This window comes from Balaenoptera musculus, chromosome 16, assembly GCF_009873245.2.
Source record: "Balaenoptera musculus isolate JJ_BM4_2016_0621 chromosome 16, mBalMus1.pri.v3, whole genome shotgun sequence".
Lineage (NCBI taxonomy): Eukaryota > Metazoa > Chordata > Mammalia > Artiodactyla > Balaenopteridae > Balaenoptera > Balaenoptera musculus.
Window position 1 is genome coordinate 55,595,870 of NC_045800.1, and position 16,069 is coordinate 55,611,938.

General features: G+C 46.5%; 1 protein-coding gene across 2 annotated transcripts in view; it reads left to right on the forward strand.

Annotated features, from left to right (window-relative positions):
* Nucleotides 1–16,069, forward strand: part of LOC118883020 (mannose-binding protein A-like) — a 17,371-nt gene continuing 1,302 nt past the window's right edge. Inside the window, exons 1-6 of one of the 2 annotated variants that reach the window (XM_036829540.1) lie at nt 1–2,164; nt 3,813–4,005; nt 4,427–4,543; nt 5,403–5,477; nt 6,117–6,309; nt 6,792–7,464. In XM_036829540.1, coding sequence (XP_036685435.1) covers nt 3,822–4,005; nt 4,427–4,543; nt 5,403–5,477; nt 6,117–6,309; nt 6,792–6,933 — 711 coding nt within the window. In that variant the 5' untranslated portion in view covers nt 1–2,164; nt 3,813–3,821 and the 3' untranslated portion in view covers nt 6,934–7,464. Of the gene's footprint in view, nt 2,165–3,812; nt 4,006–4,426; nt 4,544–5,402; nt 5,478–6,116; nt 6,310–6,791; nt 7,465–16,069 lie in introns of those variants that run through there. The other variant, XM_036829542.1, reaches the window with a different exon arrangement.

A 16,069-nucleotide genomic window follows, 5' to 3' on the forward strand; every position in this document is an offset into this window, starting at 1 on the left:
ACAAGGTGAATTCAAATTTACCTCATCTCCTGAGAAAATCCTGAGGTGCCTGGGTTAAGGGTAAGGTCCTCCATTGCTTTTACGTCCCCATGGTACACTAGATTGTGATGAGCTGGGACACTTGAAAAACAATTTTTCATCTTGGCATGAAGGGAAAATTTTAATAATAATAATAATAGCAAAATAATACTAATAAGCATAAATTCAAACCCCAGATCTATGAGAGGACAGACTCAATGGATATGCATCCTCGACGGGGGTCTTTTTCCCACCAGAGTCAAGTATTTCTTATTGTCCCTTTGCTCACAGCGCATATCCCTCCCTCCTCCCGTTCTATCCTCTTCCTTCCTTCTAAAGCCATCTTTCCTCTAAGTCTGTAGGACATGTAGGGTCCTGGCTGTATGTAAATCTCTCAGCTTCAGATTTCCACCTTTCTGGGAGGTCTGCTCATTTGCCGTAGGGTTTGAGAATTCTTTGTCCTCTGAGCCTATGGGCCCTTCGGAGTTGTGACAATGGCATCAGTAAACACAGCCCTGGGAGGGGTCTTCTTTACAATGGGCCCCTCTCAGTGCCTGGCAGCCTCCTTGATAACAGGAATCTGGGAGGCTTGCTGAACAGGGCACATTGACTTGAGTACACAACGGCCGATGACTCTTGAGGGGCCAAAGCACCAATCACAAGGCAGAGTCAAAGGGAAGTGGTCCTACCCCTGCTCCACCACAGGGAAAAAGCAAACCTCTAGAGTTGTTTGGTGAGACTAAGTGTTTCAAAGAGTGGGTGTAAGTTTGGGGGAAGGCAGGAATCAAATGTTATATCAGGGACTTGAAAAAGGCCACTTGATCAGGCTCTGGAGATAAGAACCGGACACTCCTGGAAACCCAGGCGTGGAGGAGCCACAGACTGATCTGGTGTCTGCCCTGCTCAGGGTCTCTGCTTCCCTCCTCACTCTCTCAGTGGATCCTCCCCACGTGCCCAGCCCTGAGTTACACCCTGGAGACAAGGAGGTGAATCAAATGCAGCTCCTGCCCTAGAAAAGTATTAAAAGCACTGGGAGAGTGGGCACAGATGTTAGCTCTAGCTGGAGGCAAGTCAAGAGGGCCACTTTAAGGACACGATGCTGGAGGATTCCTTTGTTCCACAAATGTTTGAGCATTGATTCCGTTTCCAGGCCCTCTTAGAGGTGGGGAAGCAAGATGCCTGTTCTCATGAAGTTCCTGTTCTAAAGGAGTGGGATGGTCAATAAATATGCAACCAAAGAAATAAGACAATTTTACATAGAGAAGAATTATAAGCAGGTAACTAAAACAGAGAATTATAATTTTGTGATAGAATGGTTAGGGAAAGCCCTTTCTCCAGCAATAATATTTAAGATGAAATCTGAATGACAACAAGCAATTATGCAAAGATGGAGAGAAGTGTCCTAGGCTGGAAGAGCTAGTGCAAATGCCCATGTTCAGCTTTGAATTTGAGTTGTCTACAAACACTTCCTTTCCTTGTGTCTAGCCCTGCGATGCGCCCAGAGAGGACAGCTGACGAATGTTCTGAATGACAAGGGAGGAATGAGGTGACTCAGTGTTGTAGGTGTTTAACCCCTTCCCTCCTGCTCCTAGTAAATTAAATATGAATGGAAGGGGGAACTAGGCAGAACAACTGGTACACAGGTGTGCGCATGTACATGTGTGTATGCATGAGCATGTGTTTGGTAGGATGTCTATGCACGTCCCTTCCAGAGACAAATATTTGGAAAGAACTATCCTCTGGGATTCTGATCTATGATCTGGGAATCTGTGATTCTAGAGGATCAGATAGCCGAGCTGTAGAGAGAGATGCACGGGAGGGAGCAGTGGGAGGAGTCTGGGGTGTTGCAGTAGAGAGCTGCCCAGTGCTAAGCTGGAGACCCCACCAGCAGCCCTGGAGAACTGCCCAGCATACAGCGGTTCTAAGGATGGTTGTTTATTAATCTGGGGTTGAAGGCCAGTCCAGCACTGTCCCTGGTCACCAGACTAATTGGGGCTGACATTGCTGAGGCATCTGCCAGAGGCCTAGGCTGGAGGACCAGCTTCCCTGCCATAGCCTCTGTGCTCTGAGGAGGCCCCTAGTAAGTCATTTCTGAGGACAGAAGAGGAGGCCTTGGCCAAGAGTCTGGCCACTCGGCTTGATCCTGGTGAGTTCCAGGCAGGGGCTGTGGTGGGGTTGTCAGGCCCCCTGAGGGCCTCTGTCTCTCTGACCTGGGGCCTTGTGCCCTTCCTGGATCCAGGTTACCATCTGCAAGCTAAAGGTGGTCTTTTCAGCCAAACAGAAGAATGGAAGTCGGGTGTGTGTGCCAGCAACGTGTTTAGCTCTGGCTTTGGCCTCCCACATAATCAGGGGAGGTTAAGAAAGAGGGAAGGTGGAGAAGATTTGATAAAGAAAATTCCCTTCCGGGACTTCCCTGGCAGTCCAGTGGTTAAGAATCCGTGCTTGCACGGCAGAGGACATGGGTTCCATCCCTGGTCAGAGAACTGGGATCCCACGTGCCACACAGTACAGCCAAAACAAAATAAACAAACAAACAACAAAAAAAACCAAAACAAAAAAGAGAGAGAAAATAAATTAAAAAAATTAAAAATCTTAAAAACAAAAAAAGAAAAAAGGAAAGAAAGAAAATTCCCTCCCAACTTGCTACTTCTCACTGAGTCCTGGAGGAAAGGAAGGGTTAAGGGAGCTGACAGGCCAGGGTGGCCAAGGACAGATGCAGTAGTGATGCAGCAAAGGCAGGGACATTGGAATTAGAGGCCAGAGAGGAGCAGAGGGATAGGCCCATGGGGGCTGGGCTGTGAGGCTTCCTGGAAGGGGACCAGCTCGAGCAAAAGCTGGATGGGAATCTGGTGGCTGGATGGGGGCACAGAGCCGGAGAGGCGTCTCGGAAGCATGCAGAGAATCCTGCCAGGAGGAGAAGTATGAGCTGACCCTGCTGGGCCCAGGGTGAACAGAAATTTTAGGAGCCTGGGTTCTGGCTGGAAAAATGGCCTCTCAGTGGAAAATCTCAAACCAAGGGAAGGAGGTAAATCTAAGTGTCAACTGGCCAGGATCAATGACCAAAGAAGGTTCCATTCTCAGGGTCAGAATAAGTTTCCATACCTCAGGGTACTCTGGGTCCCGAGTCCCAGCAAGTGCCTGTCACAAAGTAGAGACTTTATTAAACAGGATGATTGACAGGCTGTTGGGGAAACAGCTGTGGTTCTGGGGGTGGTTGGGGCCCTGAGGTGTAAAACAGAGATTTTTATGTGACATGAGACAATGGATGTTGTAAAACAGGTCCCGCCAAGCAATGGGTCACATGCTATAGTTTGAGTCTACCTTTAGCGTCCATAAGGAAGGAGAAGAAGAGGGAAATTTAGGCTACTTAGGCCCTCAAGAAAGGGAGTTGAGAAGAGAGCAGCCAAAGGTCATGCAAGAAATGAGCCCTCTTTGCCGGGCCATCAGGAACAGGGCTTGTGTGTCATTTGTAGACCCTGTGGGCTTTTGTGCTTAGGGCTGTCTAACCAACTAAGCCTTGGGCCCACAGGGCATGAGAACCCCAGGGAAAGTGGGCCCCTATTATATTACTCTTGCATCTATATTTGTTTTAGCACTGATCTAACTCTAATGCATTTTGCTTGTGCTAGTAGTAGTTTTCCTAGTAGCCTGGAAGTAACTCAGGGCCAAGAGTTGTGATATCCCCCTCTGTGTCAGCTGCCCTGAGCACAGGGTCCAACACATCAGAGATGGTAGCAAATGTTGACTAAACCAAATGAGATGGAATTATTTTCTTTGACTTTCTCCACTCTAAGGTAAGGACCATGTTCCTGTTTTTGTCACTTCCTGTCCTCCTTCTGTGTGTGGTGACAGCATCCTGCTCAGAAACAAAAGCCTGTGAGGATGCCCAGAAGACCTGTTCAGTGGTGACCTGCGGCATCCCGGTCACCAACGGCACCCCAGGCAGAGATGGGCGAGATGGACCCAAGGGAGAAAAGGGAGAGCCAGGTATAGGACAGGCTGCTGTGACTTCTTAAATCTTTTACCCCAACGGGAGAGTTTTCTCTCTAAGGGATCTAGCACAGAGACATGAGGAGGCTCACCTTTCATTATGGTAGGTGATGATTCACTGAGAAAAATTCCTGTAAAAGGGCATTCTCTCCAAAATAAAGATGCTTCTCTGGCTCTCCAGGATCCCTCATTGCCACCCAGGAATTGGTGATGTGTGGTTGTCCTTAGAGAAGGGGTGTCTTTTCTGCTCAGGGAGCTGGACCTTAGGACAGGCCATCCCCTGAGATGCAGGAGGATCTTTCTTCTTTGGATCACTACTAGCTGAGTGGTGGTTTCTTGGGGTCAATCAAATATTGAGCTTTTGGAGAAAGAGAATGAGTGACAGACACTGGGTCACATTTCCTTCCTCTTCCAACAGGGCAAGGGCTCAGAGGCTTGCAGGGCCCTCCAGGGAAAATGGGGCCTCAAGGAAACATAGGGAAACCTGGGCTTCCAGGACCAAAGGGCCACAAAGGAGATCGTGGAGACAGTTCGGGTAAGGAGCTCACCCCAGCAAGTGATGTGGGCTGAGGGGATCCAGGACCTGGGAACTCCAGGGCCAGGTGGGAGGTGCCCCGTCTCCTGCTGCCCTACTGGAAGATGCTCAGCTCTGCTTCCTGACCCAGCACCCTCATTCCTCTCAGCTCCTTGGGGCCCAAGGGGATTCCCACTGGTGCCCGGGTATAGACTTCCGAACCCTGCCCGCCTCTCCCTCAGCAGACCTCTGTAGGACATGTGCCCTGGCCCTACTTCAGCTGCAACAGTCCAGTGCGTGGTTCCAGGCTGCAAGGGAGGAAATTGGTCCTCTCTGCTGTTGGATCATGTCTGTTGTCACAAGAGTGGCATGAAAAGGGTTGGCCTCATAGGACCCCTGGATAATGGGGAACATCACAGCAACTTAGTTCAGAGTAAAATAAATTCAGTAACAACAAAACCAAAATGATGACCTCTTATATTTGTCCACTGGCCTATCAAAATAATAAACATATTAAAGAGTTTGCCTAGAATAGGAAATGAAAATATGGTTAAGAAAAATTTTCAGAAAGGAGAATAATTAGCTGGGCCTTTTCTTATAAATAATTATAATATTGCAATATTTAAGCAGTATATGAAGAAAAGGATCCAGAGCTATAGTTTATGGTATTATTATTATTTCCAGAGTTATGGTTTACAATAGTTACTAAGTATATCTGAGAAGGCAGGAATACAGTGTTTTTCCTTTTGCTTCTTTTTGTTTTCTTATTTTTCTGGAATAAGAATACTTTTTAGTAGCTAATTTTTTTTTTTCCAAAATACTCTGCTCTCCAAATGAGGGTCTTCTTTTAAATAAATATCCTCTCCCTATTGCTTTATAGTTGCCGAGGCTAAGCTGGCTAACTTAGAGGGACAGATAAGGAGCCTGAAATCACAACTGGATCACATCAAAAAGTGTAAGCTTTTTTTCTGTCCCAGTGTGTTCTTGACTCTAACTTTTTCTCCAGAGTGCTCTACGTTTGGGGGGACGGTGGAAAAGAACTTACATTTATGACGACTTATTATATACTAGGTTGGAATTTTCTCATAATGTGGTTTTATTCAATCCTCTTGCCATCCCTATTTGTGGGTATTACACCCATTTTATTTACAGGTGAGAAAAAAATAGGTCCAGGAAGTCTAGATAATTCATTCAACAGCCTACAGTTAGGAAGTGGGAAGGAGGATGGCGTGGAGGTCTGCTGACTCTGGAATCTTTGCTCCTTCCTTAGCACCCACGGGCCTCAGATGGCGGTCCACGACTCTTTCTCATCCTGGTGCCCACGTCTGGCAGTGGGGCTCAAGCATGTTTCCCTAGGCCTACCTGTACTGGGACAGTTTTCAACAGATATTTGTCCTAAGGATGGGACATGCCAGGAGAGCCCCGGCTTGCTGCCAGGGACTTGCCTTCCACCTTCTTACTAGGATCTCACCAGGGGTGGTAGAGAATGGGGCTCAACCCCAGACTCCCAAGTTCCCAGAGAAGGGTTTTTTCATCTGCTGTCCTAGGCTGGGCTTGAAGCCAAGTCAACCTCACCTACATTTTGTGATTTCAGTGCAAAGCTTCTCCTTGGGTAAAAAGTCTGGAAAGATGCTCTACGTGACCAATGGTGAAAAGATGCCTTTTTCCAAAGTGAAGGCTCTGTGCGCTGAGCTTGGGGCCACCGTGGCCACCCCCAAGAATGCTGAGGAGAACAAAGCCATCCAGGACATGGCCCCTGACATAGCTTTCCTGGCATCACAGATGAGGTGACCGAAGGCCAGTTTATGTATGTAACAGGAGGGAGGATGGGCTACAGCAACTGGAAGAAGGGTGAGCCGAATAACCATGGCTCAGGGGAGGACTGTGTCCTCCTCCTGAGAGACGGGGCTCTGGAATGACATCTCCTGCTCTTCCTCCTTCTTTGGCCATCTGTGAATTCCCAGCCTGAAGAGGCAGGTTCCTCCGCCCCCTCCTTGGCTCCCTGCTGAGGTCCCTGCTGCTCTGAAAGAGAATTCAGTGCCAGTTTCCCCGTGTCCAGTGTTGATCATTCCTTCATGGGATGGGAGAAAAGCAAGGGGACACATTTGATTGTGGGAGGATGAAGTGAAAAGAGACTGACCGTGGGGCATGAGGGTTTCTGGTCCAGTCCAGTCCATGGCAAAGGACACCTTCTGTCCTGCCAAAGAGCACAGCATTGGGTCAGAGTCAATCTCAGAAAAAGCACCTTCAAACCCTCTCCTTTTTTTAGTGAGGACACTGCAGCCCAGCAGACGGATCAATGGAGGACCACATCTGTGTCCGAGCAGGCAGTGTCTCAGCTTCCAAGAGATCCAATTCCCATTTTTCCAAGTTGCCACTACCTGGTGCCAAAGTCTCCTTCCCATGGCTAGCCCAGCCGTGTCTACGACATGAGTGTTGTTTTTAGTTGTTCATGAGCTATACCCTAAACTGTAACACTTGGCCATGTCCTACACGGGTAACAGTGAATAGTCCTAGGAATCCCCTCACTTGCCCAAGTGGCTGTGGCCTCGCTATAGTCACTAGGGTGATCTTGAGGACAAAGGGCAGCCTTCCCTTCCCCGCATACTTTTAGGAGACTGTTTTGATATTGTGGCATACGCCAGTATCGCGGGAGGAAGCAAATGGTCAGGCAGGCTGGGTCCTTCCTTACGGGCATCATCAGTCTTAATGCCTCCATGTTCAACATCCCCTTTCTTCTGTGACATCCTCATCCCATTATAGGTCAATGGGTCCATTATTCATAGAGACAAGAGGGAAAATCTCCCTAAAGGTGCATTTCACACACTGGGGGGCAAATTATGCAGCACCATCCAGTGAGCAAATAAAACCTCCCTCTGAGCAGAGTTCTGACACCATCTTGGCCCACAATCAAGCTCATGACCGTGGATGTTCTTGAGCAATCTCAGGGTGGATGGAGCTGGGATTATACGGAGCCCAGGCAGCAAACTGGGGGACGAGAGTGAATTCCGGTTCCAGCTGTATGCCAATCACAAAAGGAGGTTGAAAATATTTCATGAATGGGCTAAGGGCCATTTTAACTTAATGAAATATCTTTGTTAAATTAGTTTTCCATTTTATTTTTCTTTGTATCCAAACTACCAGAGGGAGCGCCTCGCACTTGTAAGTGCTTGATGAGTATTTGTTGTATGGGTGCCCAAAGAATTACCAATGGGACGAGTGGGTGGGATACGCGAATTGAATATTATAGGGTAGAGTTCTCTCTGAGGTGTGCTTCTTCTGTGAGGCTATCGGGGTAGGTGTGGGATGTGCTGAAGACATTGGGGCTGGCAGGGTGAGGGAGACAGCACCTGTGTGCTCAGCCTCTGGCCCACCTAGACTGTCACATCACTGAATTTTCAACCTCATGAAGCTTTTCTTCAGGCACTGAACTTGGGGGCAGTGAGAAGGGTACTTTTGTGATGTACAGAACAATTCACTATTTGCACTTCAAATCCAGACTGCTTGCCAAAGGAATGGGAAACTGCCTAAAATTAGAGGCACATATGAAACCTAGGTACGTAGGTTATGGCAAATGGAAAAAGGAAAGACCAGAAAGTTTTTAGAAGAAAGAAGATACATGTAAGACAACCCAGAACAAGAGAATTATCATAACCAAGCATGAAAATTCCACCTGAATTTTCTCATTGCCAAGACAAAATGAGAAATGGACAGGTACCCATTATATAATTCTTTCTATTTCATGTAAGGTGGGGGCGGGGACCATGTCTACCCTGAGATGATTGTCTCCTTTGTTTTATACTGTGCATAAAGGTCAGTGTACAAGATGCAGTCATGTGCTTCACAGGATTGTTTCCCAGCATGTAATGAGTGCCCCCTCAGTCAGGGAAATGCAATAAAAATCTGTGGATGAGCTCAAATTCTTCCATTTCCCTTCAGTCTTCTCCTTCTAGTCCTTCCACGGTGTTCCCTTCCCCCTTCATCCCTCAATCACTAGAGCCCCACATTCCTGCTCTGAGAGCTTTCTATGCCACCCAAGACCTGCCCCTGCTCCCCTACCCTTAAGCCATCCCCAGGGGACATGAAACTTTCTCCCCAGGCTCTTGGACATGTAGAGCTGGTTCTTCCCCTGATCGAGCACCTGATCATCTTTTCAGATCTCCTCTCTCTAAATGTATCCCCTGGCCGGCATTCTTCCCTCAGTCTAGGATTGAGGCAACAACCTCCCTATATTCACTTCCAATTCTTATCAGCAAGCAGTGGGGCCCCAGGCACATCAGCTCAAGAGAAGGTGGAGTTAACCTAAAAATGGATTCTCATGAGAGTCCAAGGATAGAAACTACAGTTCATCCAGGCTTCCCAAGACCTAAAACAAGAGGGAAATTATGGATTCAAGAATACTGTCTAGATCATCTCTTTCACTCTCTCAAGGGCTGAGGGCAGGCTGTTTTCCTTTACTAAGGGACATATGATGATTGACATCTCTTGCACAGGGGACCTAATGAAGCCAGGTGCTCCAAGGACAGACCTCAGGGGCCTCGAGCAGCACATTTCCCTCGGGACTTCAGGACTCTGAGCAACTTCTTGAGCCCCGTTGTTTGTTCTCATGGAATAGGAGTCTTCGCCATGGCATGCTGGCTCCCTGGGCCTCAGTTTCCCTATCTGTAAATTGGTCAGTAATGGCTTCTCCCTTTTAAAGCTGGATGAATCAATGATCACACACAGATGCAGACCTGCAGGGCCCATTCCAGGGGCAAAGCTGCAGGATCCGAGAACTGTCTTCCGTTTTTGTTACCTGCCAATTTTTTCCAAACTCATTGTGCCCTGAACACTTATCACCAATTTCTCAGTTCCATAGAAAGTCAGACTGAGTGAGTTAGAATGGCAAACACACCCTGCTCTTGAGATGGGGACTCTGAGTTTAAATTATGTCTGTAAGTCAACAGTCTCCCATGAAGGTATAGATACAACCAATGTGATTGCAATTTGCTTCCTGTACTAGAATGAAAATAACTACCAAAACTCGCAACATACAAGGCCCGGGCTCTGGCCTGGATTCTGGATCCTGGTACGGCAAGGGCTTGTTCCCACAGGACAGGACAGTCTTCTTTGGAGTCTGCCAGCTCTACTGTTCTCACTTTTAGCCATGCCCAAGCCAGAGGACAGGGGTTTGGGGGTACAGCTGAAGGCCTAGCATTCACACTCCTGAATCCCCTTCCTGCCCAGGACCAGCCTGCCTCCCTTCTCTGGCTGTCAGAGGTGTGCGGGAACCAGGGTTCACAGTTTGCTCATTGCTGTCAAGGTTGTTTGCTCATTATTGTGTAAGTGAACTATGCTTTAGAACCTGCCAGGAATCAGGGATATTTTTTTTTTTCTTTTCTTTTCTCATTAACGAGGAAGGGATTGAACATTATCATGGAGTGTGGGCTGGAGATGCCGGGAAGTGGACTTTGAAAATTGATGCTGTCCTCCTAACCTGAAGTGGCTGGTGGGGTGCTGGGAAACGAGGAGGATCTCAGGGCGGGGGTCCACCTGGATGGGATGTTCTTAGCCCTGGTGGCAACCTGTGTGGGGAGGAGAACAGTATCTCCAACTATGGACCCGTGGTTTGCCAAGCAAATACAAGTGTCATGCTCAAAAGCCAGTGAAATGCAAGTAACCATTTATTAGCCTAACAAACGCCTTGGGCTGGGCCAGCCGCCGCCGACCCCAAATCCAGCCTGCCCTGTCCTGGCAAGCACAGCGCTTATGCCACCTCATGCAGCTCTCAGAGCAGCGACCCGCAGAATTGCCTGGAATGCTAGCCAAAGTCATAGGCTCTCAGCTCCACTCTGCTCCCAGTGAATCAAAATCTCAGAAATCTGTTACCTTCGCGAGGCCCCGAGGTGACCTGGGTTTTTTGTCAGTTTGGGAAACGACTGCCCTAAGAAATATAGTCACCATAGCTGCTTTCTGCCTCCCCCTCACTTTTGCAGGAGGGCCTAGAACCAGGAAGCCAGGCTTCTCCTTTCCTTGTAGACCCTTCATGAGGTGAAGGGCGTCCTGCTTCACTCTGTATATTTTTTCTTCCATTTTTGTTGAGATATAACTGACATATAGCACTGTATAAGTTTAAGGCGTACATATATTTATATTGCATTGGAAGTAGAAGAGTTGAATGAATGAAATCCTTAATTCCTACTTATAAATCTATTCGTAGGCCTGAAGAAATATTATATTTATATTTATTTGTTTTGGCCTTTATTTTTGGTTGTTTTTAAAATTTGTTTTAAAAAGATGAACATTCAATTCAATTATTTTCAGCACACTTTTTTATGGTTTTTAAATTTTTAATAACAAAAGTAAAGTGTATTTTCCTCTGACTATAGCTTTAACTATAGCCCATAGATTTTGGATACTTATTACTGATTAATTTGAGTTTCTTTAATTACTACTAAGATTGTGCATTTTTTCATGTTTCCATACTATTGGCCATCAGTATTTCTTCTTTTATGAATTCCCTCTTCTCATTCTTACTTATCCCATTTTTTCTACTTAGATATTAATTTTCTTATTGATTTATCTGTTATGTACTTTGCAAATAAATCAGACTTTTAATTTTGATTTTATGTTGTGTTTTACTTTTTGGCAGAGATGTTTTATATATTTTTTGTGTAGATATATCAATATTTTATTTGGATTTTCTTCTCTGATAGTCTTAGCTCTTTTCCCTTCTAAGACTACATAAATCATTACTTATATTTTCTTCTGATTTTGATTTTTATATATAACTGAAAGAATCTGATTTTGTTTTTCTTCCAAATGCTTAACTTTTTAATTCAGCATTACTAATTGAACAATTCATTATTCTCCTACAATTTGGGTATTCTATTTCTATCTTTTATCATGCATATATAAGATATATATGTATATATATGTATATATATGTATATTTGGACCCGTTTTTTGGAGTCTGTGGTTTTTTACATTGTTTTATCTAGTCCTGTGTCAGTAATACACTGTTGTAATTATGTTAGCTTTCTAAAACCCTTTAAAATAAAATGACCACGTCCATTCTCCTTATGTTTTTAAATTAATGTTTATGACTATTCTAGGATGCTTATTCTTTCATCAGAGCTTTGGAATCATTTGATGAAGTCCTCACAGCCTCAATCACTGTTTTTCTGGGGGATTGAATCTTTGGAGAATTCACATCCCTCTCATCCCTCTGGGGACCAGGCATCCCAGGCTTGCTCAAAAGCCACCACTGGTTTTCTTCCCTTTCCTGCCCTGGTCCATCTTTCTGGTCACAGGATGTGTTTGCTTGGCCTGAAGTTGTCATCTGACCTTTTGGCCCTGGCCTGGCCCCAGCCACTTACCCCTGAAATGAATGAAGTATTCAGGGAATTAATAAATGTGCAGAAAGTCTGGCAGTGAGGTCATGGTGCTATTTCCTCATGTCAAAGAGCCTGGAAACATCTTGAAGGCACTTTCTTCAGGCCTACGAATAGATTTATAAGTAGGAATTAAGGATTTCATTCATTCAACTCTTCTACTTATTCACTTCATTCATTCTGTCTCCTTACTAAATAAATATGAAAAGTACCATTTTGCTCAGGCAGGGCCCTCTTGAGTCCTTCTGTGGCTCCAAGTTGTTTCAGCCAGGCAGTCTGAGAGAGACTATACTGCTTAAGTAAATGGAGATCAAATATGTGAATATTCAAAATGTATCCAGTAAGGATGGGCTACACATGCTGCAGTAACAACCCCCAAACCCCAGTCAAAATCCAAGTGGATCTGGGTGATCCCCAAGGGCAGTTGTTTTCCATCCATTCACTCAGGTGTCAAGCATCTTGGATTGTCCAACCTTATAACCACCAACACTTCTGTGCTCACCAGGGCAGCAGAAAATTGGGCATTTCAGAAATGTGCACTTGCCCTCAACTGCTCCCATCCAGAAGGAATACATGTCACAGGGTAATGCCTGCCTCCATAAGGCCTCTCTTATTGAAACAGTGAAAAACAATAAAATCTACCAAAAGATACCAGTTATTAGCTATACAGAGGCCTAAGAGTCACAGGCAATTAGATTGAACAATAATGAGTGTCTTGGTCTCTGAGTATCTTGGTGCCTTCACAAGAAGATGGCTCTCCTCTATTCTCCTGGTTAAAAGGCTCTATAATCCATCCACTCATTCCCAATCTAGCCCTTGAGCACCTTCACTGCCCATTGCTGAAGCACAATTCTACAGCTGATCTCTAATGTTAAGGAAGTGCAGGGCTGTAGCATATGTGAGGGCATGACCAGCTGTTTCCATCTGTGTATCCAGTGCCTGGATAAGTATTTGGCATATAAATTAATATTTTATTTCTTCTGATAGGTACCTGGTACCTTTGCCCTACTATATAAAACACAAGTAACCCAAAAAGGTCCAGTACACCATTACACTTGAATTAAGGACATCTGGAAGGTAATAGTGATTGAGAATGCTCTGAATGTAAGCAACTCAAACGCCAGTGATTTATTTATTTATTTGTTTGTTTTTAAAGTTAAGTATTTTTTAAATTAATTAATTTATATATTTTTTTGGCTGCGTTGGGTCTTCGCTGCTGCACGCGGGCTTTCTCTAGTTGTGGCGAGCTGGGCCTACTCTTCATTGTGGTGCGTGGGCTTCTCATTGCGGTGGCTTCTCTTGTTGTGGAGCATGGGCTCTAGGCATCTGGACTTCAGTAGTTGCGGTGCGTGGGCTCAGTAGTTGTGGCTCGCGGGCTCAGTTGTTCCACAGCACGTGGTATCTTCCCAGACCAGGGATTGAACCCGTGTCCCCTGCATTGTCAGGTGGATTCTTAACCACTGTGCCACCAGGGAAATCCCAATACCAGTGTTTTATGTCAGTGGAATTCAGAACAAAGATAGAATCCTAGAAAAGTAAACATCAGAGGGCTTCCCATAGGCTGTTCAGTATGGGATGTGGGCCCATCTGGTAACAGGAGGGTTGAAAACCAGGAGGCAACTTGAGAATATACTATAAAACAGGGACTTCCTTGTGTGGTTGTCCCCTCTCCAGGTATGGAAGGCTCCCAGCTTGCTCCCATGATATCACCTGGCATTGTGAGTGTCATAACATCTCTTGAGGATAAGGGTCACACAGCTCTGGCTTCATTTGGCACCTAGGCTACCAAACTAGGGACATGGCTACTATGGTTGGGGTGGGGCTGACATTGTTTAAGATCTATGTGGACCTTTGCCCATGAATGATGGTGTAGGAGAGACCTCTGTGCTCAAGAATGGGTAAGGACCTGCATTTTCTGAAATACTTGCCTCGGTCCTCTGCTTTAATCGGGTTGTGTCTGCAGAACCCAAACGACCCTCCTTACTTATTCTCCGTGTTGGAAAGCAAACCAGACCCCCGTGGACCATGGTGCAGGTTGATCTGAAGCTTGTTCCTAGGGTTTGGGGTCTCAGCATTCCCGGCCTTCACCAACACAGGAGATTTTTTCTTTCTTCTATGGAGTCACATAGTTCTGCCACTCTTTCCTTCCCTCTTGTCAAGAAATAGGCTTGGCTTACATATTGGGATGAGTAGTCATCACCATAGAGCATTGTCCAGACCACCATGACCTCGCAAGGATCCCAGTGGCCATATTGTACAATGTGGCTCCTCCCCCGCCCCCAGGTGAGTTGATTGGATCAGAGGTGGGCATCTGAGACAAGTAGATGCATTTCTACATAGTTTTGAATTGCTATCAAGCAAGAGTTTCTGATCTCTGGGACACACGAGAGACCTGGACGCAGAGGAAGCCGGTGTGCAAAGGAGGGAAAGAGGTGAGGATGGGCAGAGAGAGGCAGAAGCCAGGGAGGTGCACAGCGGTGCCTGTGCACCCCCAGTCCTTCGTAAGCCAATTCAGAATTCTCTGTCCTTTAAAAACACCCCCTCTTTGGCTTAACTAGATCCAATTGTTTTTCTTATTTGCAATAAAAGCAGTCTGTTCTAAGCTCCAGAGAGTTGTACTGGAGAGTTGTTTGCTCATTATTGCTTAACTGTTATATTGCAGAAGCTGCCAGGAATTGGGGATTTTTTCAAGTAATGGGAAAAGATATGAACAGGGAGGCTGAGCTTCATGCTGCTGAGACGTGTGTGTGGCTTTTGTTTTCAGATGTGCTGTCCCATATATGAAGTGTGGCTGCAAGAGTGTTGGGAAGAGGGGTAGGGCTCGGGGGTCCCATTCAGAAAGGGCCAGAGAGGGCAGTCCTCCTGGTCCCTGGGAACAAAGGGAAGAGTGGTAGGTTTCCTGTCTGGGGGAGGGGTATTCGTTGCCCCCTCCAATGAGCCTATGGTTCATCCAGGTGTCATTCCAATTTCTTAAGCACAGACGTCATTTAAATCTTTCTTTGCAGCAGTGTGTCAATAAGATCAACTAAATATACAGAGGCCTTTGGCCTAAAAATTTACAGGCCAGAAGTATAAGCTCTGGGGTCCGATGGCCTTTTTCATGAGCGAGCTGTAGCACCGGTACTACCTGTGCAAGTTCCTCCGTCTCTGTGTCTTAGTTTCCATGTCTGTAAAATGAGAAGGGTTTGAGTAGATTATCTCTGAAGAAGAGTGGAGAAGAACATCCCCGGAACTGCCAGGCAGGAAGAGGTTTGGGGATGAATTTGAACATGGCTGGGCACCCTCTGTGCCTGAGATTTCAGAAGGGATTAGGATTGTGCAGATGGTATGTTCTCCCCTGAGCCAACCACAGTCACACTGTCATGGGTAGAGAGAGATCCTGGGCGGTCAAGGATGAGGGGAGTCTATTGGGTGTAAGGCCACTCAGTCTGGCCAGAGAGGCAGGTGCTTCCCTGCCAGGTCATCCCTCTGTAACTGTGCAGCTTCCTAGGCTCAGGGCTTGAAGCAAGAGGCAGACACTGAGACCTCCCAGGCCCGGGCCTCCAGCTTGCACTGGCTGGAGGAGTCTGGGGTTCGGGGAGAGGTCTTGAACAGGGCTCTACGTGGGGGAGGCGTCAATAGAAAGGATTTGAAACCATGGGAGAGAATGAGCCCAAGCCTGGAGCGAGAATAAGGAGAGAGGGGAACTGGAGCTGAGGCTCCCGTGCCCCTCTGTGGAGCAGTCCAGGAGAGGAGGAGGGATGAGACTGATGCAGAGCAGCCAGAAGGATAAGAAAATTGCAAGCAGAAGAGGAAAAGGGAAGGAGGAGGCAGTGATCAGCTGGGTCAAATGAGGCCGATGGCTGGAGGAGGTGGAGGGCTGACGAGGAGATGCTGGATTTTGCAACAGGGAGTTCTTGGAGACCTCATTTTAGCCCTTGCCCTGGGAAAGCAGGCTGGCCTCCTTTTCCTCTGATAGGTCCTCCTGGTGTGAAGCCAGTTTCAAACTTTATTCTGAGGGAGGCGTTCCATAGCAGCCCTGCCTTCTGGCCTCACCCATGGCTCTGTGGAGAAGCCCTGGCCAGCAGAAGGTCACCTTTTCTTTTTTCTTTTTTATAAATTTTATTTATTTATTTATTTATTTATTTTTGGCTGCGTTGGGTCTTCGTTGCTGTGCGTGGGCTTCTCATTGCGG